The sequence below is a fragment of the Centroberyx affinis genome, unplaced genomic scaffold, assembly GCF_046629955.1.
Source record: "Centroberyx affinis isolate AG114_WGS23_722 - 3 ecotype Tasmania unplaced genomic scaffold, CSIRO-AGI_Caff_v1 ptg003767l_1, whole genome shotgun sequence".
Classification (NCBI taxonomy): Eukaryota; Metazoa; Chordata; class Actinopteri; order Beryciformes; family Berycidae; genus Centroberyx; species Centroberyx affinis.
This window is the reverse complement of record NW_027281643.1, coordinates 125,391-149,445: the sequence shown is the minus strand read 5'-3', so window position 1 is coordinate 149,445 and position 24,055 is coordinate 125,391. Positions and strand designations below refer to the sequence as shown.

At 40.2% G+C, this 24,055-nt stretch overlaps 1 protein-coding gene across 1 annotated transcript in view; it reads left to right on the top strand.

Moving 5' to 3' along the window:
- Positions 1-24,055, top strand: part of LOC139662346 (CUB and sushi domain-containing protein 1-like) — a 107,241-nt gene that overhangs the window by 35,825 nt on the left and 47,361 nt on the right. The window contains exons 13-21 of the mRNA XM_071541005.1: positions 3,385-3,503; positions 4,007-4,076; positions 5,463-5,579; positions 6,230-6,439; positions 8,143-8,331; positions 9,753-9,930; positions 13,561-13,706; positions 16,287-16,367; positions 18,995-19,108. Coding sequence (XP_071397106.1) covers positions 3,385-3,503; positions 4,007-4,076; positions 5,463-5,579; positions 6,230-6,439; positions 8,143-8,331; positions 9,753-9,930; positions 13,561-13,706; positions 16,287-16,367; positions 18,995-19,108 — 1,224 coding nt within the window. The remainder of the gene's footprint in view (positions 1-3,384; positions 3,504-4,006; positions 4,077-5,462; positions 5,580-6,229; positions 6,440-8,142; positions 8,332-9,752; positions 9,931-13,560; positions 13,707-16,286; positions 16,368-18,994; positions 19,109-24,055) is intronic.

Sequence of the window (24,055 nt, the reverse complement as noted above, 5' to 3'; positions counted from 1 at the left end):
GAGAGAGAGAGAGAGTGGACGACAGAGATAGGGACAAAGAGACACAGATAGAAAGAAACATAGAGAGATCTTCTATATTTTAATCCTATGCTCTAAACCTACCACATTACAAACAGAGGGAGAGAGATAAAGAATCTCTTGTCTGTCCTCTTGGTGTTGCTGCCGGTATGTGTCAGCTATTATGTGGCGAACACAGCACATGCCATGCCGTAGCCAGCAAGTGGAATAGATACTATTATATCATTATGTTGTTTGTAAGTTTTACCAGTCTCTTTCACAAAACTGTCTATCAGCCACATATCATTTAAAATTACTTACCATTTAGCTTCTCCTTTTTGTCACTTTTGAGATAATGCTAGTTGCCTGATATCACTCAACGTAGCGTATGCTAAAGAAGTTAGTATGGAGCACTGGAGCGAATCATCTGCTGGGGATACATTAATGATTTTGGTGTCTGTGTTCTCATCACTTAACAGATAAGCTGACCAATGGGGTAATCTCCTAAATAGTTGTGATGGCAGGGAGTAAGGGCAGAGTGAGATATCTCGCTTCTTATCTCAGAGTGTATTCACCAGTGTGTCAGTACTGAAGAAGAAGTACTGTAAATCTAGTCAGACTTAAATGCTGACACTGTCTAGTCGTAGTCTAGTGGCCAGTGCTTAATTTGTGCTGGATCCTGCCGGAACAGGATCCGGCACCTTGCGGTTTTGGACTACCTGCATTCCAGTACCTATTTGCGTGGACCCGGCACCTGGTGGCATGAAACGTTTTTTGGTTTTTTTTTATCTGCCATGTAATAATCCCAATAGTTGACTCTTATTTCCTTTCCCCTCCCTTCCAAAAACCTAACTGTCTCATTTCCATATGAAGACAGGTGATTATCCTATTATAAAGTAACAACAAGCGCATAGTAATCACTTCACACATGAGTGAGCTGCTCTGCAGAATGTGTTATGGTAAACTTCAGACAGCATCATGGCTAAAAGTTGAATTTGCTGTCCATATGTCCGCTGTGTGGACTATTTTGGAAAATTAGACAAGGTAAGCGTGTTTTTTTTTTGTTTGTAAATGTGTTATCATATTCTGTAATCTATTAGGTCTCTGCTGGGACAATAAAAATTCATATTTGCATAGATGACTGCGAATCAGAAATTGCGGACCTGTAAGTCCCACAATTAAATATGCGGGCACATCACTGTGGGCATTTCAAAACCAACACGGTCCAGCTGAGTGTCGCATTTAGGTCTACTTCTAGCTGCACCACGACACATTTTATTGCATTATTCGCTGACATTGTTTCCTACATTCAAAATCGATATCCTATGAAAGTATTTGTATTGAATATTGATGCGTAACTACTCGAACCAGAATTTCTCTGGTAAATGGTTGAAGCCATTGCAGTTTCCTTTATGTATGATTAGGATGTCTCATAGTAGCCTATGTGGGCATTTTTATGTTGTGGACAGTGCAGTTATATCTTTAGTCCACTACTTGAAGGGCAGGTTTGTAAAAATGAGCTTTATGTAGCCTATGCAATAATCAAATATTGTTATAGGTCCCCAGTAGTCGGAGCTCTAAGGTTATATAGTCTGTCATTTAGTAATGTTTAGGCTGTTAGGTCTACAGTAAGCTATATGGCTGTACTGAGCACCACCGTGCCTCCAATGCGCTTGTTGTCTTGATATGTTCTGGAACCTTTTCCCTCCACACCGACTCGCGGGAACACCGACCACTTGGTGCTCCGGGACCTCATCATTTACAAATGAAGCACTGCTAGTGGCCCTAGTGGGGTGTTATGTGGTATTGTCAGCATTTTATTAAAACACAAGGTCCAGCATCACTGCTCTCTCGCAACCAGGGAAAAGATGGAGCAGTATGCTAGTGCATTCTAGAGAGAGAGAGAGAGAGAGAGATGGTCAGCCAAATGGAATAGTTTCATTGATCAGTTGTCATGACAGCCTGCTGATGCTCTGCCTAATAATACACTGTGTGTGTATGTCTCTGTGTGTGTGTGTGTGTGTGTGTGTGTGTGTGTGTGTGTGTGTGTGTGTGTGTGTGTGTGCGCGTGCGCGCGCGTGTGTCCTTCCAAGTTCCAATCTCATGCGGCTTTTTCACTTTTTGCTCCATCAAACAAAAGTCCCCCTCATCCCTCTATGCACACACACACACACACACACACGCACACACACACACACACGCATACAGACACACACACACACACACACACACACACAGACAGTTATACACAGGGCTGGGCCACCTGGATTTGGGTGTGTGTATATGTGTGTGTGTTTGTGTGTGTGTGTGTGTGTGTGCGTCATCTCAGTGGGATCACATCGTTTTGCTGGTAGGAAGGTAGATAATGAACCAACAAGATCAGACACACACGCAAATACACATACAAACATACGCAAACTCTTTCTCTCTCTCTCTCTCTCTCTCTCTCTCTCTCTCTCTCTCTCTCTCTCTCTCTCTCTCTCTCTCTCTCTCTCTCTCTCACGCACACACACACACACACACACACACATTCACTTTTCTTTTTTTCTCTCTCTTTCCTTCTCTCACTTCTCTCACATCCCCCTTTCCCCCCCTTTGTTGCCATGGTAACCGCTCTAGGGCAGTCTCCTGCGGAAGTTTCCAAGTGAAGCACACAGGCACACACACTCGCACACACTAGCTTACACACACAGATGCACCCCTACTGATGCTATTTGATAAAGAATTGGTTGCTGTCAAACTTATTAAAGATGCTTTTAACCTCTATTGCATTGGGAATACACAACCAAAGTCATTATGTTACCTTCACATATTTGTAAGCACATTTCAGAGACCCCTGTCACCACTGGAGATGTGCAAGCTGTTGTACTAACTGTCAAATCATGGAAAAACTCTTGAGTATTAGGAAAGAAGATATTAGGAACACCTCCAAATACTTTCATTTGCTTGCAGATGCTCGTATCCAGTGAGATTTAATGGTTTTTTTCATGGGGTGGCAAGTCAAGAGCAAGGTCAGGTACAAGTAGAGGGGGACGATAGAGGAGAGGTGGAGGTGAAGCTTTCCTCAAAAAGTGTCCAGGTACTGTCCATGGTAGGGAGTGATTCATGAGTCTAGACTGTGGTGGGAAGTCTGGAGTAGAAAAAAGATGAGGGGGAAAAATTTGCTGTTGTTCATTATTAAAATTTAGTTTCTTATAATAATATTTTGATTTTGATTAAAATGTAAATAACAACATTAGTTTAGATGTCTATAATGGGAATAACTAATAACTCTCATCATCTGTCCAAAGCCCATGATTGGAGCTAATGGCAAAGCACACAACAATACAAGTAAATAGAGTGCGTAATGGTAATGCTGTATTTCATCTTGTTTTGGTTTTTTTATAGCGGTTGGTCTGACCACCTGTCCAGAGCCAATGATCCCAGCCAATGGGATTAAAACGGGAGACAGATATATGGTCAATGAGGTGGTGGCATTCACCTGTGAACCTGGCTATATGCTACAGGTAATTAACGCAGACAGGCAGACACATTTGTTCATACATACATACATACTGTAGATGTACATAGTCAATTAACAATTGGCCTTCAGCTGTGGGCCGGAGTGTATACTGTACAGTGGTAGCCATTGTAGAAGTCCCCTTCATACAATTATCCTGAATCTATCCCGCATTGATGCTACAAGAAATTACAAGAGCATCAACAATTAGCACGCATTCAGCAAAAAGTGGAACTTCTACAATGGCTGCATCTGTACACAGGCCGAGAAATTATTTTCCAGATAACACACACACATAATTCATTGTCAAGTCTTCAGATCACAAGTAAAAATCAAATTCCATGTCTTTAGAATCCAAGTCCAAGTCAAGTCCCAAAGACTTTTTCCTCTATTCTTTTCTGTAGTATTTCCATAAATAAAACCAAGAAACAACACAAACTTTATTTTTGAAAATATATAGTTCCTTATATCTGTTCTCTTTACCCTAACATCCTGTAATATCACTTTCAGGGCCATTCTCACATTTCCTGCATGCCTGGAACGGTGCGTCGATGGAACTACCCACCTCCTCTTTGTATAGGTAACACACACACACACACACACACACACACACACAGGCACTCACTGCTTTGTAGGCTAGATCCTGTTATGAATAAGCTGTCTAATGGAATAAATGACACATAGACACATCTGCACAGCTACTGCAGATGTGAGGTTCACATTGATCTTTTAGGCTAGCATGACAAGGTGACACTAGCACTCCAGTAGCACAACAGGGTCATGGGTTTATGGGCCTAACAGTTATTTGTAAAACTACTGTCTTCATGATCTTTTATCACTAAGTTGGCAAAATTGTATTTTGTCTGGATATGTTACAACAATTGACACCCACCTGACATTCACCCCAGCCTTAGAATAAAAGGAAATCATATCTTACTACTGGTGGATGAAAACGTTGTGTCTCCAAGTTATTTCCCAGTTGACGCCCATGTGTTTAACATTGTTTTGAATGGGTCTTATGTGCCTTAAGGTGATGGAGCTTTCTTCTTAAAGGGCCATGTCTTTCAGATAAAGTAATAAAGACACTAAAATTGTAAGCTTTCACAAAACAATACTTCCATTATGAAAAGAATGGATCTCATCTTCCAAGCTAGAAGTTGGAGACTCCAGGTTTGTCAATATATCACAGTTTCTCATTTCTGAATTTGGCCTTGTCAGTTGCCGAAGTAACAGTCCCATGATTTAATTTGGCAGCTGAATATTCTTCAAAATAACACTGTTTTAACACTGTAATACTTCATTGGGTAAATGAATGAGGAATTTTAGCATTTCTTAAGAATGACTGAATAACTAAGTTGAATGTTATCAGATTGGGATCCGATATGTGGAAGTAAACAACTTCTAGACTGACATGGGGTCAGTGATCTACAGGATCAGTATGCCTGCTTGGTCCAAATATAATTCTGTTCCCAGTGCTGGACCCAAGGTTACCAATTTCTGCAATGGTGTCAAGGAACCTTGATTACATTGATGTTTGTGTTTAGACCTGAATTATTTAGTCTTTGGTGAAAACTAACTGTGGCTCTGAGATGCCAATTCCAGTTAAACTCAGCCTTGAGATGCTAGATCCAGCTAAACTCAGCCCTGCCATTACCCCCCTCAGTATGTGTAAAACCCAGTGCTTCCTACATTTTTTTGTAGCAGTGGTGGTAGAGAGTGGTTTTAGATTTGATTCCACATCCATTCCTGTTTTGATCCCAATTGTGGTTCTAGTGGATGTTGCAGTGCTAAAATGATATATGTAATTATAAATTTTACCAGATATTTTTCATTTTTCCTGCATTAGTAATCTTCTTTCTGTGGTGGCCCACCACTGATGAATAAACATAGAGGATTAAGTGATGGTTTCTATATTGCTGATGTGTTGCCTGTGTTAACAATGTGTCTCCTGTGCCTGTGTTGTCAGCTCGTTGCGGTGGAGTGTTGTCTGAAATGAGTGGTGTCATCCTTAGTCCTGGTTTCCCTGGCAACTACCCCGGCAACCTGGACTGCACCTGGCAACTCACCCTGCCAACTGGATATGGTAAGTATTATGGAATGGAGGAGCATTCCTAAAAAGGACATGTCACTTTCAGTACATCTGTTTGTGAACAGACACAAACAGTAGTTTGGGACAACACAGACCTTGTGTTTCTTTTCTTTTTTTTCAACAATATCTTTATTGGTTTTGTAACATAGCAGCCCTTGGGCTGAAAGAAGCAACAAGTACAAAAATACAGTCAAATAAATGCCAGATCAGCCCAACCCTATCTCCCTAACACCACCACCCGTGTTTCTTTTTAACAAAAAATGTGTAGCATCAACACACTGAAAGCTTCACCACATGTTTAACTGAAGGCTAACACATAGTGTGTGTTGTATCCTGACTGCACTGACACAGTTTGTGTTTGTGTGTGCATGCCATGCATGTGTCTGTGTTCATTTCCAGTTTATTTAGATACGATACAATACGATATGATATATGATACTATATATTATATATTATGATATGATATGATATGATATGATATGATATCTCCCACAGATTTTAAGCCAAATATACCACATAAAATTAAAGATATGTCTAGATTCCTTTTGGGCCTAACCATCACTTTATCATCACTTTATTCTTATACATTTTTATTATGCATAGCCTATTATGTTAGAACATAATATTATGTGTGTGTATTCTAGGAGCCCATATCCAGTTCCAGAACTTCTCCTCGGAGGACAACCATGACTTCCTGGAAGTGAGGGCGGGACCACAGCACAGCTCAGCTCTCATTGGACAGTTCACTGGCTCCCAGATCCCGCCCCCTCTGCTAAGCACCACCCACTTGACGATCATTCACTTCTACAGTGACCATTCAGAAAACAGGCCGGGGTTCAAATTGACCTATCAGGGTGAGTTTACAGGTGAAATTACCCAATTAGGGTTTGTTTATTTTGGCCAATGACTATGGATAGAAAATGGTGCAAACCCTGAGATGTCACTCCACGTTCAAAGCCTCCTTATTCTACTTGAAACTCATACAGTGGATACTCAGAGAACAGACCTAGATTTAAATTGATGGAACGGGGTGAGTCTATAATTTAGTTCTCCAAGCTCTAGGTAGGATCCCAAGGAAACAATGAAATGGGCCCTCAAAAACTTCTGAAGAAATTGGTGGAAACTAATGGCTATATTACACCTAAGCCACCACACCAAAGCCTTCCCAACTTCCCAACAAATGAAGGGTAGGATGAATAAAATATTTATACCAGGAGGTTTTGAGCTTCCCTGGCATGCTAAAGACTTAAAAATTGGACCTCATGGCTTTCTTGTCATCATTAAAAGAGATGGATTGTTGGTAAGCCTCTGTGATGGAATGGCATCCTGTCCAGCAGGCTTTACTTGTAGACCTAAGCTGCTTCACATCAAAGACACAAGAGATGCACTCTGGCCAGCATGACTAAAACAAGGCTTACTTAAACACACACACACACACACACACACACACACAAATGTATATAAAAACAAACCCATATGTATAAACTCTTCATATATATACAGTATATATGAAGTGTGTGTGTGTGTGTGTGTGTTTTCGTTCAAAAATGACATTTCTTCCATTAAAAAAGACTCCCCCCCTCCCATATTGACTGCTGGCATGAAAGTTAAGCACATTATCACCGTAAGACCTTTGCTTATTTACAGTTCATTTTTGATGACAGAATCATTTATGTGTCTCAAATATTGCATGATGAATTTCAGGTAGCATTTTTTTTTCCGAAATGGATATCTAGTGTCTTAGAATGAAACCCTTCACATATATATATAGAGTGGGAGAGGGGGAGGAAGAGAGAAGGAAACAGATAAAGATTAATGGACACACCAGCGCACATGACTCCTAAATGGAAGTGAAAGTTCCAGAAAACAAAGACTCAACACTAAACGGAAGGTGTTATATTATTAAACAGAGATAACATACAGATATATAGGGAGAGAGAGAGAGCGAGAGAGAGAGAGGAAAAGAGTGAGAAGGAAAGAGAAGATGGAGAAGACAGCGCGGTGGCACTGGTGGCAGTCGAGGTTCTCCGCTAAATAGACCTTTGATGCTGACATTTCCACAAGCAAGTGCTGCCATGTCATGCATACATGTGAGGAGAGATAGAGAGAGAAGGAAGGAAAGAAGCCAAGGGAGAGAGGGAGCAACAGGGACTGAAAGAGAGGGAGACACAGATTGAGGAATGCATGATGAAACACGAGAAGGCAGTTCATTGCAAGACCAGTGTTTAATCCACAAGTGCTATATTGCTATATTCTGTATTCTCTATGCTATATAATCTGTCTGTGTATGACCATCTGTCTGTCTGTCTAGTTAGCCAGAGAGCAGTTTGTTTGAATATTTTTTTAAATTCCCATTTTATTTGAATATCTGTTTATGTTTTTAGTTGTTTGGTCTGTGTGTTGAGTTTGTTTTGATTATTCAGATTTCTCTTCTTTTTTGTTCTCTAGTCTATTTTATTTTCCTGTATAAATGAAGCTGTTAAGATCAAAGTAAACCTGAAAGTAAATTGGAGTATTTCAACCAGTGCAGTCATCTCCCTCCATCTCTGTCTTTCAGCCTATCAACTTCAAAATTGCCAGGACCCCTCCCCCTTTCCCAACGGTGACATCATCAACACTGACTACAGTGCTGGCCAATCAATAACCTTTCAGTGCTACGCTGGTTACGTTTTGATTGGACATCCAGTGTTAACGTGCCAGCATGGGACCAACCGGAAGTGGAATCACGTATTTCCCCGCTGTGAGGGTAAGAGTCTACCTAGCAATCAATCAGCCAATTAAAAGCAGGATCAGATATCCCATATGACCAATTACATTGACTGAGAATTTGTTTAGTTTAGGTTTGCTTCATTACTTTTTGTTTTGTTTCATTAACAACTGAAATCGGCTTCATGCATATATCTGACCACTCTGGCTGGTGTGTGTAAACAGTTTGTTATGTACAGTTGTTTGAAGTGCTTCATCTGTCAGGAATATGAATGTCAGGCCTGTTTGCTTTATTTCAATCAGTTAAAATAGAAACAGACGTTGACGTTAAGTTTCTCACTACTCTCAGATGAAAACCTTGTCTTAAAGTAAACTCACTGTTGCCAACTTGTCACGAAATATAGCAACTTTTAAGAGCCTCCTCATGACTTTATTTCTAGAAAGCAACTAGCGACAAATCTAGCAACTTTTCTTTTACCATTGGAACAAATGTTAATGTGTGGACTCCCTAAATAATTTGCAGCAAATCTGTACAGCTGGATGCCTATTTACACTACTTGCTTGTCTAATCCAAAGAGGGTGGTGGTCACAGCACTTCCCACACACAGCGAAGCCTCTGCTGAGAGCGGGGAGTCGGGAACTGAAGCAAATGTATTCATATGCAAAGTAGCAACTTCTAATGACTCTTTGAGAAGCCATAGCTACTTTCCTTGGAAGAGAGTCAGGAATGAAGAAAATAATTCAGATATTTGTTTCTGACATCAATGTATTTTTGAAATTTTAGAATGTGTTTTGAGTGGGTTCATGATCTGCAGGGTCATGAAAATGAAGCTGTAAATGAACCGTACAATTCGGTTCATAGTGTGAGAAGAGTAAATTTGAGTTGAGTGTATGTAGCAAGCCCTCAGCTTCATCCACGCATGGGCAATTTACATGTTATATTTTAAGCATTTAGCAAATGCTGTTATGCCGATTGACCTGCTGTCAGCTTCAGCTGGAAATGTTTCACCAATATTACAGGCAACCAAAACTGTGGAAGACAATGAAAGTGGAATAAGTAAGAAACATACCTGTGTCACCTGGATTATTTATGTATTATCAGCATAAGCAATACTACTATTAGTACTATTACTACTACAATTACTACTACTACTAATACACATTCCACATATTCTACAGTTAAAGCAAAAGAACAGCTGGTGCAAAGGTTTCAGCGAGCTGCGTTTCCCTGCTGGAGTCGTTCTGCAGGTGTTCTGTCATCGGGTTATGCTCTCATCATCACTTCTGTCCTCCATCCACCTCTTCTCTCCTGATGCTTGCAGTTTTAATTTGGCAGGCGAAAGTGATCTATTTACATTTCTAAACCATAATGATAGATAGATAGATAGACAGACAGACAGACAGACAGACAGACAGACAGACAGACAGACAGATAATTATTTTCCTCTTTGCTCTCTACAGCTCCTTGTGGCTATAATGTTACGGCTGACAATGGGACGATCTATTCACCTCAGTACCCCAATGAATACCCCAACTCCCAGGATTGCAGCTGGCTCATCACTGTTCCCCATGGACATGGAGTCTATATCAACTTTACCTTATTGCAGACAGAGCCTGTCACTGATTACATCGCTGTCTGGTAAGTCTGGGTGCGCTCACACACACACACACACACGCACACACACGTATGTGCACACACACACATATACACACACAGGTGCATAAGATTCTTTTCAATGTTACCCTTTATCCTAGAACTGATTGCATCACCGCCTGGTAAGTCTGGGATGTACTTATACACTTTCTCTTCCTTGCACACTAATAAAAGATGGTGGAGCTGTATCAACTTTTACACCAATTTTTTTTTGTATTTCTCTCTCTCTCTCTCTCTCTGTCTCTCTCTCTCACACACACAAACTCACATACACACACACACACATGCATCTATAACAGAGTGTATATCAACTTATGTGTCAATTATGTATGTTTCTATCATACAGGGAGACACACACACACACACACACACAAACACACTCATCAGCAGATGGCATGGTTGATAGAGCCCAGCTACACAGAGATCACAGTACAATACACTCCTAATACACACACACACACACACACACACCCCACACGCACACACACACACATACATACTCTGTGCCATGCATACACACACTCTCCTGCAGTAATAATGGGATTCAGTGTGGAGGTAGGATTGTAATACAGGGAGTGTGAGTGTAATGCATTTACAATGGGGCCACTGACCAATTCAATCTAGCTCGCTTCCATGGCCGTTCGCAGACTTGGAGAGGGCTGGGGAACTCTGGCAGTAATGATGAGATTCAGTGGGGAGTGGGAAATGTAATGAAGGGAGTGGTGGAGCTTGATTCGCAAATCCAACGGGACTCGACTGGATCTGACAGGTTTGGGTTGGGTCAAGATAAATTTCTCACTTCATGGCTTGAGTTTGCATCCTTTTTACTTTTCAGAATAACACTGAAAAGTACTTTTTTTTTTTTAGAAAAAAAACATATTAGACGCAAGTTGGGGTTGGACTCATGAAAAGCCATCACCGCTTGGGCTTGGTTTGGGTTAGGAAAGAAATGTTTGGTGTTTGGGTGAGGTCAGGCTTGAATTTTCAGGCTCAAGAGTCAAGCTCTAGGGACTGAGCAGTTGAAATGCAGGCAGTGGGAAAGTAATACATTTACAATGGCCCACTGCTCCTTTTCAATCTCACCTAGTCAGTATAAAGTTATTTTGCAGTTGATTGTGGTGATACATGGGTTTTTGACACATTTTTGGAGGAGAAAAATATGAAATTTCTTATAGCTTGCATAGGTACCACAACACGTCTGTAATATGAGATTAGTGCATTCACAATGGACCTCTTGCACTGCTCAGACTAGCTGCTGTATCTCAGGCTCATGAACATACTGGGGAGTCACTGAAGGCTCAGAAGGAAGACAGGGATACTTGAGTTGTCTGGTTTTCATATATCTGAATGGTCATTAAAGATAAAACCTTGATTTAATCTTTGGATTTGGTTTGATGATTGGATTTATTTCATGTTCTGTCTAATAAATGTATTACAAATTACTTCAAAATCATAAACACAAGATTAAATTCACATTAGTAACTGTCATTGCAAATATTTTCAAATTAAAGACTTTTCTTTCATTGCACTACAGAAAGCTGTAGCACCTCAGTGATTTCAGAACAGGTAGAACATCCGTAATTGCCTTCCAGTTGTTGTCAGTCAGATCAAAGGTCCTCGCATCACTGACTTTAGCCACCTTTCCTTTTGACAGACATGCACTCACTGCTCGTCTTTACTCCTTAAATCCTATCGAATACAGAGTTCTGTGGTGTATGGCAGCATTGTTTTTGAGCAAGTTTTGTTCCTCTTGGCTTCTTGTGAGTGCCCTTGACTGAATGTACTAATTAGCAGAATATGTTTCATCCAGGCTCTTGGGAATGAGCTTTTTGGGTGGGAGATGGGAGCAGTTGGGAGGTGGGATAGGCTTACACTGAATTAATGGGCTACACCTTATTCAAATTATGAAGACAGGCTCTCTGAAACTTTTTAGGATGGAATTTTCAGTTAGAATGTTTTTTAATTATGTGCATCAGCAATGAAATCTTAATAGCATATGGTAACAGACGTTGCCTCATTGAACTCATGCGATTGTGACCGCTGCATTTGTCCTGAATTAGGCCTCTGACTGTTCCCGTCTGTTTGGAAGTTTGCATTCAAGTGGAGAGGAGAGAGGAGGAGACGCAACATGCCCTGTGTGAGCTGTTGGGTTAATATGAGGTTGATTTGGGGCATAATTTTCATTCAATACACAACTTGTAATGGTTAATGTGAAGAGTTTCATCCCAAAATGAGACATGCTGCAACTGAAAAAGCTGACCCTTGCTCTTATAAAATGATTACTGTTGTGAAAATAAAATTACCTGAGGAAAGTTAAGACATCAACAACAACAAAAAAAAAAAACCAATCAATTCCAGTTAGATGATTTTATGCTGTGTGACATACAGTATATTTTTCAGAAATAATATACACACACATGCCCCAAATGTGAGTTTGGACTGAAGGAAATATTGCCAATGGGTTTCTATATTTTTCATGAAGCAAAAATAGACTCAGAATGTTCTAAATTCATGTTTTGATTAAAATGACCCAAATTGCACTTTTTGATTCATCAAATGAGCTCCAACACCTTCAGAAGACCTTGAATTATTTAGGAGCCTAGAGAGCCCAGGCACTCTTCATGAATAAAAATTTTAAAACCCTTGTTTAATCCAATGGCTTGTTCATTAAAACGCCTAAAATTGGCCATTTAGAAACTTTTTTAAAAATGTAACCGTTCAACAACATTAAATATTTAATGAGGTAAAGTTAAGCCTTTAATCCAAGGGCTTTGTTCATTGAACTAGTTAGAAATAAAAAAAAATAAACAAACAAAAAACCCTCACAAAAACTACAATGGTTTTAAAACCCCGTAAATGAACAAGCTCGTAAACTTAATAGCTTTTTAACTCTATTAACAAAGGCTATTTTTGGTCTCTCTTCTTCTCTGTGACTCAATCCAATAAGTAAAAGCAAAATTGTTAATTCATAACAATCCCTGACACATTAACTGAGCAGGTCTACACATTCCCAAATCCAGTTTTGCTTTCACTGTGATCTGATGAGCCAGACCACATCCTCATAAAAGTCGCAAAGTGTAACTAGAGTCATGTACTTTTCATGAAGTGTTAATTTCTCCTGAAATGCTCCTGTCAAATATCATTTTATTCTCGAAAATATGAAAAAACATTGTAATATTTCTGGGATATTATCTATCCCTACATTCTCAAAGCTATGGAAAATACTAGTTAAATAAAGCATTTTGAATTCTTATATCATACCTCATCAGTGATGCTTTTCCGATGCTGTGTAAGAAGAGGTAATTTAACACTACCACAGAAAAACGCATATCATGTCAAGATACAGTATGATACAAGATCAAGAAAGACTTTTGAACTTGTCATAATTTTGCAGTGTAGAGGTAGTGTGTTGATGAGGAAATCTGAAAAACAATTAACACTACATCATACAACTATATCTGTCTGTCCACTACTATCTGCCTCTCTGTTTCTCTCTGTCCATCTCTCTCTAGCAGTGGTTCAGATGCTTCCAGTCTTCACGGCATTAAAATCAGCCTGTTTTTCTACCCCTCTTTCTTTCTCTCTCTCTCTCTTCCTCTCTTGCTTCCCCTCTAGGGACGGCCCAGATGCGTCCAGTCCTCAACTGGGAGTCTTCAGTGGCAACACAGCATTAGAATCAGCCTACAGTGCCAGCCCAAAAGTCCTGATCCGCTTTCATTCTGACTTCTCAACCGGAGGGTTCTTCATACTCAACTTCCATGGTACAGACACACACTCTCACACACATGCTTCTTTTGGTTCTTATGCATGTTTCTTATGAGAGAACTGTATATAGTATATATACACACTCATATGTGAGTGTGTAAATATTTTGTTTATACACACAGACACCTATATAGATAGTCACACACACACACAGACACAGGCAGACGAACTTCTATTTCTCAACTGGAGGGTTCTTTATACCATAATACCATATTTCCACTGTGAACACACACACACACACACATGCACACACACACACACACAGCAAATGTTCCGGTGTCAGACATTGAATTACAGTTCTATTTGCGGGGCTTTGGGGAGATCTCAATGGAACAGCGTCCATATACTTCTTTTTTAGAGAAGTCTGATTTACAGTCATAGCAGGGAAACGCTACTACACACATACAGACACTATAACATGGGATTCTCAGCGATGGATGGGGAAACGTAAGCCTCATGAAGATGTGAAAAGAAAAGCCCTCCTGATCGAAATGTCGATGTCATGAATTAAAGATTGCTCAGGAGAGTTTTTCCAAACCGTATTTCCTCTGCCATTATTACAATCATAAAATCGATGTCCTGTAAAAAAAAACCTCTTGTATCTTTAAAGTCAGCTTTTTCAATAATTGAGAAAAATAGTTTTTTCTCCCCCACTGACATCCATGCAAATCGTGAAATTTTAGAGCGCATTGTCAGTGGTTGGTTTTGAATCATATTTCTCTAAGCACTGTGTGTGTATCCATAACAATGTTGGGGGAAACACCGTCTTAACAGGGACATTAAAACAAGACCTTTCTCATCTAAATGTCGATTTCATGGATTAAATCTCTCCAGGAGATGTTTTCCAAATAGTGTGCAATGGGGCTACTTATCCTGAAAAAAAAAAACGTCCATACGGACACCGATTCAAATACTTCAACTTCAGTGCTGGTTCTACTTTTGTGAATACCTTTCTTTGTTGAATGCACATTTCATTATAGTAGATAGAGTAATATAGAGTAAATATAAAGTAATATAGAGTAAATCATTTTCTGTTTGATATTTATAGGCTACATGCCATCTGCCTTTGTAAGTAGAATTAGACCTCGCCCAATTGATTTCCTCAGTGAACAGTTCCATACAGAATAAGAAAACATTAGATCTTGATGTAGGAATTGACCACTTTGAAGCTTCTCGATACCCTTCAGTACCTTTTGATGCCTTATAATTAATGCCAATACCACAAATCGTTATAGTACTGATGGATAGTGCTTTACAACACCCAGTCCTAGTGTGGCCTCTGTGTGGGTATTAGTGTGTCCACAACCATTGAATAAGTCTATTGAATGCAAGGTCACACTAGTGTGTGTTTTTTTTCCCACTCTTTTCTCTATTACTCTATTACAAACTTCCCATTCTTAAGGAGAATAAATGAACCCATATAGGTCTGAAAAGGTCTAACTGATGCGCTTTCAGCTGTTTTCTGCCCCACCAAGAAACATTTTACAACAAATCACTCTGCATTTTTCTCTAAAAGTTTTCTCTAGAAGTTGAGGGTTTAATTGAAAAGCCACCAGACTCTATCAGTTTCTTAAGGTCAGAATATGTTTTTGTTTGTGGAACCAGTGGAACATTACTAGAAAATAGGAGAGGTCGTACACACTTGGAAACATTTGTCTCTCAATGTTTTCTTCAGTATGCAGGCAGAGAAAATAGAAAAATAGTTATCTATTTAAAATGGTTAAAGCCATGATGCTGTTTTGTTGTTTGTTTATTCAAGTGAGGACCAACTCAATTCTTTGAGTGTGAATTTACGTTTAATGTCCTTGCTCAAATGCAGAGATGAGCACTGTTGTTGCTGGGGAATTAAACCACATTTAGTGTTCCTTTCTACCCACAAGGCCACCCTGACAGAAACAGCACCATGTGTGCTATATATTTTCTTCAATTTGTTCTGCAAATGTTTTAGCTTCTTCTTATTTTTTTGTTGGATTATTGTGTTATAGTGCCAGGACTGTACATACTGTTCTCTCCTACATTTTCAACCAGCCAGCTGCAGATCCTCATGCCACCCGCAGCCATAGATAGGGTTTATTCAAGTTGGACTATGTGGTTTTTGCTGCTGCCCCCATCTCTAGAACTAAGAAGTGCTGGTTGCAAACATAAGAATATCCTCTATAACATTTCCAAGCTACAAGCACAGCTGCCCCTGAAGAACTGCCCAACTTTAAAATAATAAAGATCACACATCACACTCACTGTCCCATTCTCAGGATGGATGCTCAGTCCAACCTGGCCATTGCACCTGTTGTTTTTGAGATGCTAATAAACACTTTGTTCAGTTTCAGGAATGGACAGTGATGCAGTCTTTGTTCTCCGGTTTCTAGTTTTAAATTCACACACATTGATTGAACTATCTCAGATGAAAAGAATAACGATGTGATTTGTGCCTCGTAACAATCGTCTGTCTCGCAAAAATGCCCCATCCTCCTTTGTGAAGATAATACATCCATTTTGTGGATTGTGTTGCATTTTACTTTGTATTTTACAATTGGATTCTAATGTGACTTTTTAAGATTTTTTTCCCCTCTCCCCAGCCTACCGTCTGAAGAAATGCCCTCCTCCCCCTGCTGTGGAGAACGCAGAGATGATCTATGAAGACGAAGACTTCCAGATAGGTAATAATCCTGACTTATGATATGACCCAATGATATAGCACATCATAATAGACATTAGATAGTATACGGTGTAGAGAGAGACAAGAAAGATGAGAGAGCAGGTGCCATGACGTTACAAATGTGAGTCAGTTTAAAACCTGTGAAGTACATTTTATTCATCTTAGGCCACAAAGACACCTGGGGGTATTCCAGAAAGTAGGAATGCCCAATTAGTCAGACTGTGGGAAAAATTGCCTATATCTTGACGTTTTGGATTGGAATCTGTATAATTAAATCTGAATATTAGGTTAATCATGTATATTGCTAAATACTATTTAAATAAAAATCTGTAACTCTACTCTGCAGAATACCTAGAACAAGACTAGGTCAAAACCTAGTATATGCCTGGGCCGTGTATGAGTGTGTCACGTGCCACGGCCGACCAATGGTGTAACTAACTCCGCTGTAGACTGCTAATACAGAATAATAGTCCATACATCCATACTGATCGTTCCAGCGCGTCCCGTCTCTCTCTCCACCGCTGTCGTCTCCACCGCTGTCGTCTCCACCGCTGTCGTCTCCACCGCGGCCACAGCCCGCACTGATCCTGCCGATCCAAGCGCCAGGCGCTCTGTTACCCTTCGGTGCCGAAAACGCTGTTCGCCGGACACCGGGGGCGCATCATCGTTGGGACCCCGGCCAAAATCTCGGCCAGATCATCGGGAACAAATCGGCGGCCAGCTAGTGGCACTGGCCGGAACCGTGGCCCCGGGAAACTTCGGGAAGGTCGGCAATAAGCCGTCGCCGTGATGAAACCTCCATGCTTGTTTGTGTCGCTCGTGATATGATATAATTGTATAGATTCTACCTTAGCTTCAGCTTACATGCATGATATTGGTCAGCCTGCTTACTGTGTGGGAGAAACGGGCTCCTGATCTCGGCGGAGAAAACAAAACTGAAATTTCTGGCTCTGTGATCCTATGATGTGCCACGTGCCACGGCCGACCAATGGTGTAACTTGATCACTCAGTCACTCAGTCACTCAGTCACTCAGTCAGTCAGTCAGTGACAGACATTCGCGTTTGTAGGGCTGGCCCGGCTGTTGCGGTCCAGCCAAAAACAGTCTTTAAAAGCTGAATGCACAGAAGTGCATCATCAAACAATCTGCAATACGTCTAACTTTTTAATTTGTTTTATTTGTTAATCTATAATAGTTACATCTTGGCACAACATGTGTTAAAGATGTGTTAATAGCAGCACAATGCGTACATAATATATTGTGTTGAAATGTAACACCAAATGTGTGTCGTCCCGAGCTACACGTGTTGAAAACGACACATCCATTTTGGCTGAAATAATCTGCTGTCAAGTTCTCCATTTCCCCCTGGCTCTGCTTTATGTGATTTGCTCAAAGCATCTTACTCTTAGTTTTGGTGACCTTTCAGATCAACAGGAGCTATAACATTGAAAAATAGACATTTCATAAAGCCACAGCAAAATCAGTTTACCCAGCCAGTGGTATGCAGAGCCTAGTCGCTTCTGGCAAAGTATATCATCATTTCTCTGCAGAAAACTTGCATCTTTTCACAAATTCAGAAAAGTTGGTTGATTTTTTTTATTTTTTCCATTTGCAACCTCGTATTTTTGACCCTTTTCAAATACATTATCATTGTATTAGCTTGGTCCCAGGATCATGAAAAACTATGTTGGAGAAATCGGTAGCTTTCAATTATTCAATTGTTTTTACGGGCAATGTTTTTACAGAACACTGACAAAATACAACAGATATCTTGTACATGATTATACAAGTAGTGTATTGATTTACCAAGATGATGACTCATTGTTGCCACACTAACTATACCAAAGCAGCACCAGGGCTGCATTCAGTTTGCAACATCAAAGGTATGGAGCCATTCACTGTGACAGAGTAAGGACCAATTTAGGAGAACTAGTTTTGGCTCGTCATACCTCCAAGTCTCACAAGCATTCAGAATATTTGAGGGTTGGTAAATTTTACATTCTCAACAGCTGCCAGAAGGGAGCTCCCTAGGGACAGCACTAGCTTTGTTATTGGTCAGTCTCACAGCCAATTATACAATCTTTGACCAAGCTCAAGGACAGGTGGGATTTGCTTGTTTGTCACATTCAACTTTGTGGACTAGTATGGGGAAAACAATTAACTTATGCATTTTGCAGTGCACATACAAACATTTATTACGTGACAGACAAGGTGTAAAAAGTGTTGAAGAATTTAAAACTTTTGAAGGAGAGGCACCTCTGTGAGAACTCGGAGACTGCATCCCTCCCAGGCAATGTTTTAAGCAAGCGTGACATCTCACTGACAGGTGGTAAATCTCCACCCCTTTTCAGCTGGCAAGCCTGTCAAACTTCCTAAGTCTTTCAAAATGGAGTGAGAGAAAAGCTGGGATTGAGCCCAGAAGCAGCATGTTAACCATTTTGGAGCAGCTGTCTACTTACAAATTAACAAATAAACATCTTAAATGTAACTATTGCTATGATTGAGTGAGGAATTAAGTCAGGAATTTTGTCTTGCACAGACGTCATGAAGGACCAGTGCTGAAGTGCTCATTAAATGGATGATGATGATGATGACGTTAATAGAGATGTCACTGCTTTCTGTCTGTTAGGTGATGTTGTGAAGTATCGCTGTTTCCCTGGGTACACGCTGGTCGGAAAGGCGGAGCTTATCTGTAAACTCAACTCCCATTTGCTTTTTGAAAACCCACCTCCATCCTGTCAAGGTAAGGCAACACTAAATCAGACTTCACTCAAGTTTAAAACTTTGTGTGTAGTGAGTAGATGTGTGTTGTCTCATCCTCATAATTCCAGGAAGTGTTTTTACCGTGTTTTTAGCATGGCATATTTAGAAAAGATTGCTCCATGTGGTTCCACATATTGAGTCAGTCTGAAAATCAACTGGTTGACCCAGAATTTCAGAAGATCCCTGTGGGATGCTTGATGAAAGTGGTTTGGGTCTGCTGAACTTAACTATCTTCAGTTATATCGTTTAAGGGGTCTTTAAACCTTCTAAACCTTTAAACCTTCTTAGCTTGGGGCACAAATTGAGCACATTTACTATAGAATCCAGGCTTATCAAAATATACTAGCACTCCTGTCTTGTGGGGACACACCAGAAACAAGTCCCTGACTCACTTGCCATAGCCATGATTCATAATTCAAGCAACCTTGATCAGTACAGTAGATGTTGGAGCTTAGAATTTCTCTGTCCCACAGGTATGGCTTCTTGTGCAGTTATTCTAAATCTGTGTTTAGTCTTGTTTTTGGTTTGTTCGTGGAATAGAAAAGTTTGAGTTTAAGTGTCAACATTGAAGGTTATCGCCCAAATTCTACCTGCTGAAATATTAATCTGAGGATGCTACAGTGTCTCTTACCTGTCAGTCAAAAACTCCTGTTGCCAATCCACAATAGAGAGGTCTAGAAAGTGCAGTTTACCTATGGCTTTATAGGAATAGATCACTTCAGTCGAACATTTGCATCTTTTAGTGCACATAGCTCCACAGAAGTTCATGAACAGTAAACCACCTAAAATGGGCTCTCTGGGGAACGGGTCACCATCACCAAGCTTTAGCTTTGGAAATTTAGTTTAAAGGTCCCATATTGTGGAAAACAGGATTTCCCTTGCCTCATTGATTATAAAGGACTTGAGTGTGCTATCTAAACTTTGTGAAAGTATCAAAACGCACGCAACGCAAACGCAACTAAATCTACACAATCCATATTAGAAAACCAAGCCTCTGAACGAGCCGTTCGGACTTCCGTAACTTTGTGGCGTCACAAAGGTCATTGTCATTTTTGTAAGAAATTATAGACTAACAAAGTGTTTTTTTCAAAGCGGTTGAGTGGTTGAGCAGTTGTCTATTTACCGGAGAGTTTTCCCTACCTGTCGCTGCCAGGCTGTGGTGTCTCAGGTTTTACTCTTGAAACGGTTAGCCAATCAATTAATATTAACGAGCCTTAAAGACACAGCAACAGAAACGGCCTGTTCTTGGTATGGCTCGGAGAGATGCTGGAAAATGAATGTGTAAAAATGGATTGCGAGTGTTTTTGGTACATGACACCACACAAACAGCTTTGAATGGACCTCAAGACATAAAATAAAACACTGGAAAGTGTAGAATATGGGACCTTTAAAGATCATAATTAGACCACATTTACCAACACAAATAGATGCAGGTAGTATTATTTAATCTGTGTCCAGGGTCATGTAGCAAGATATTTTGCTTGAATGCCAATATGCTGGTGACAATAGGTGCCTAGGGCAGCTGTCAGCATCAACTAAATACTTAAAATTTAAATGGAAAGGCATCCAATGTTGTGAGTTGACTGCCCCTGAACTCCTTTGGAGGTGCATTTGTTAAAGGAAAAATCCTCCCTAAAACACTGTAACACTATAAAAAAAAAACAGCTATTGGCGACATACATTGGCATTTATGGGTCCATTTTGAGGTTTGGGATATTTAGGGGTCCAAGCACGTAGTGCTGGAACCCTATTGTATTTGCTGGAATTCTTTCTTTCTTTCTTTCTTTCTTTCTTTTTCTCCGCTAAAAGTATCTGCAGCTCAGAAACCGTAAGTCCTACAGCAGCCATATTTGGCAGGTGGGCTCCTACGGCACACCGCTACTCAGGCAAGGCAGCCCATGCACATTGGCCAGATGGTGGCGCTATAACAAGGGACTTTACATTTTGGCCAATAATTTCTGAACCATGTATCGTAGACTGAAAATTATTGCGTTCCTAGATTATTTGGAATGTGCCACGTCCAACCCATATATCACTTTCAATGTCCACCATATTGCATTGTCCGCCATTTTGAATTATTTAAACACTTAAGAAACACTTTTTTCGCAACTCCTCCTAGGCCATTCATCCAATTCACATGAAACTTACTGTGGAGAATCTTGGGACCGTCCTCTTTCAAAGTTGTGTAAAGGTTATTGATAGGTCAAATGGTTTGGCTTTTATCCACCAATAAACTTTTAACAAAACACACCATAACACTAAATTGCCCATAACTCATTAACCATTCATCGAATTAAGCCAAAATTTGAAACACATGTTGAGAAGTGTTGCGTGAACACACCCCCAAAAGCATTTGTAGTTCCATCACTAGTGGGCGCTATAAATGCAAAAAGTTTATATCTCGTAATCGGCTACATGGATTCATACGAAATTCGGTTTGCACGATCTAGGGTCATGACTCTGTCGATGCAAAAAATTTGGTAATGTTTGATTAAAGTGGGTGTGGCTTATTACAACAAATCTACATTTCTAGACATTTCACATTCCAAAATTCAAAAAATCTAAATAAATCACCCATACGTCCTACAGAGCTGAAATTTTTTCATATTTTTTCATATTTTTTTCAGCACAAAGTTTGCCTCACTGCAACCTATGGTCAATTCAGAAGTCCGTCACTCTATATTTTTCAAAATATGCAAAATCAATTAACATCTATATCTCCACAAGTCTTCATTTATATGCTACCAAAATTGATACAGACATTCTCTAGATGGTAGATATCAAGTGTTTCAAATGGTGTTCAGATCGGTCAAACTGTGAGTCCGCAGTGATATTCAATATCTTACTGTAATTAGTACTGTATGCACATCATTTTCTATTTCGACAAATGTTTGATCAAACAAATGTTTGATCAAACACACGAAACCAGCAGAATGTGTGATTTTTTTCAGAATTTTATCACTAACATTTTGACTGTTGTAAGCGTTTCAAGTTTAAATAGACAAAAATACCCCAGTTTTGCACATGTGATGTCATTGCCTCAACTTGTGCGAAGGTGTGTGGAAACCATGTCTCCCCAGTGGTGCAGTCAGTAAGTAATCTTCTGGGGGTACAAATGTCCAGGGTTCGAACCCCCAGGTGGCCAAGTCCTACTTGCCAACAAAGCAGCAATTTATGCATGTAGTATGTTTTCTGCTTACTGAGGTCATATTAAGTCGAAGGTTGCCTATTGTGACCCTGTGAAAATTTCTTTATACTATTATTATTTTTCTCTGCTAAAAGTGTTTGTGCAGCAAAAACCATAAGACCTAGAAACACCAAAAATTGGCAGGTGGGTTGCAAATTCCACCCACTACTCAGTTTTCCCCACTGTGGCACACACCAAAGTGGAAGTTGGCAGAGTGGCAAAGCTCAGGTCTTTGGACCACAAGGTTGTGAGTTCAAGTCCCTGATGAACTGTGACCTTTTTGAAGTTTCATGAAAAGTAAATCAACACTAAGGGCCTTATCTTACACCCGGCGCAAAGCACAGCGCAAGTGTCATTGCTAGTTTCCGACCAACACAGTTGTCATTTTCACACCCAGCGCCCACGTTGTTTAACTAGCTAATGTACTTGCGCCCATCTTTGCACCCATGGGCGTGTTGGTCTTAAAATGAGGTGTGGTCAGGCGCATTGTTGGCGCATTGCTATCATGAGGCAGCGGAAAGCGATTGCCCCATTGACCAACAAAAACTGGTCTAAAGTCTGGCGCAGTATTTTCCTGATATTTAAAGGGCCCATTATTCAGATAGTAAGATGCGTGTCATACATCGCCATCGCGCACGAGCAGATCTGTTTCCTCAGCAGAAAACTGTTCGTTTCTTCAACTTGCCAAATCCGCCATTTAAATAGCAATGCGCCAAGGTGCAAGCGCACCTGGCTCTTAAAGGGAATGGGAGATGACATTCTGATTGGTTGAGTCCATGTTATGCTCAAAACACACCTATGATTAATTAAGGGACTTAGTACAACCCCTTTGCGCCTTGCGCCTTACTTTGCGCCCACATTGTGCGTCGTTTAACTAGCAATTTGGATTTGGACACGCCCTAAATGCACTTTCACCATGCGCTTTAGACCATGCGCCATGGATCGTTTAAATAAGGCCCTAAATCACAGAGTGTAGAAAACTCAAAGCAGGTGTTTGACATCATCTGTCAATGGCAAAATACCTGATTGGCATCACTGATTGGGGTGTGGCCAGACCTTTCAACCCATAGAGAGCAGTGCAGCAGCGGCTTTCTGCCCCATGTGACTTACTATTGTTTTATTTGTTAATGGAGAGTACTACAATGTTTTATAAAGTGATTAGCGCTGTCAATTGATTGACTCCATTACTAACTCCATTACTACATGTCTTTTGGCAATAAATAAATGGATGAGCAAAAATTTTTTAAAGTTAAACGAGGACAAAACTGAAATCCTACTAGTTGGCCCTAAAACAAAAAGGGAAATGCTGTTTAATAATCTGGGAACACTGACTCCCTGGATTAAATCTGAGGTTACAAGTCTTGGTGTTATCCTAGATTCAGATCTAAGCTTCAAGTCCCACATTAACAAGGTGACAAAAACATCATTTTTCCACCTTAGAAACATAGCTAAAGTACGACCATTTATAAATCAAAAAGATGCTGAAAAATTGATTCATGCCTTTATTTCAAGCCGACTCGATTACTGTAACGCACTTTTTACTGGTCTCCCGAAAAAAAACACTGAGAGACTTCAGCTTATTCAAAACTCTGCAGCTCGGCTATTAACCAGAACCAAGAGGAGAGAGCACATTAGTCCAGTTTTAGCTGCTCTACACTGGCTTCCTGTAACATTTAGAATTGATTTTAAGGTCCTCCTCCTTATATACAAAGCCCTTAATGGACTAGGACCAAGCTACAT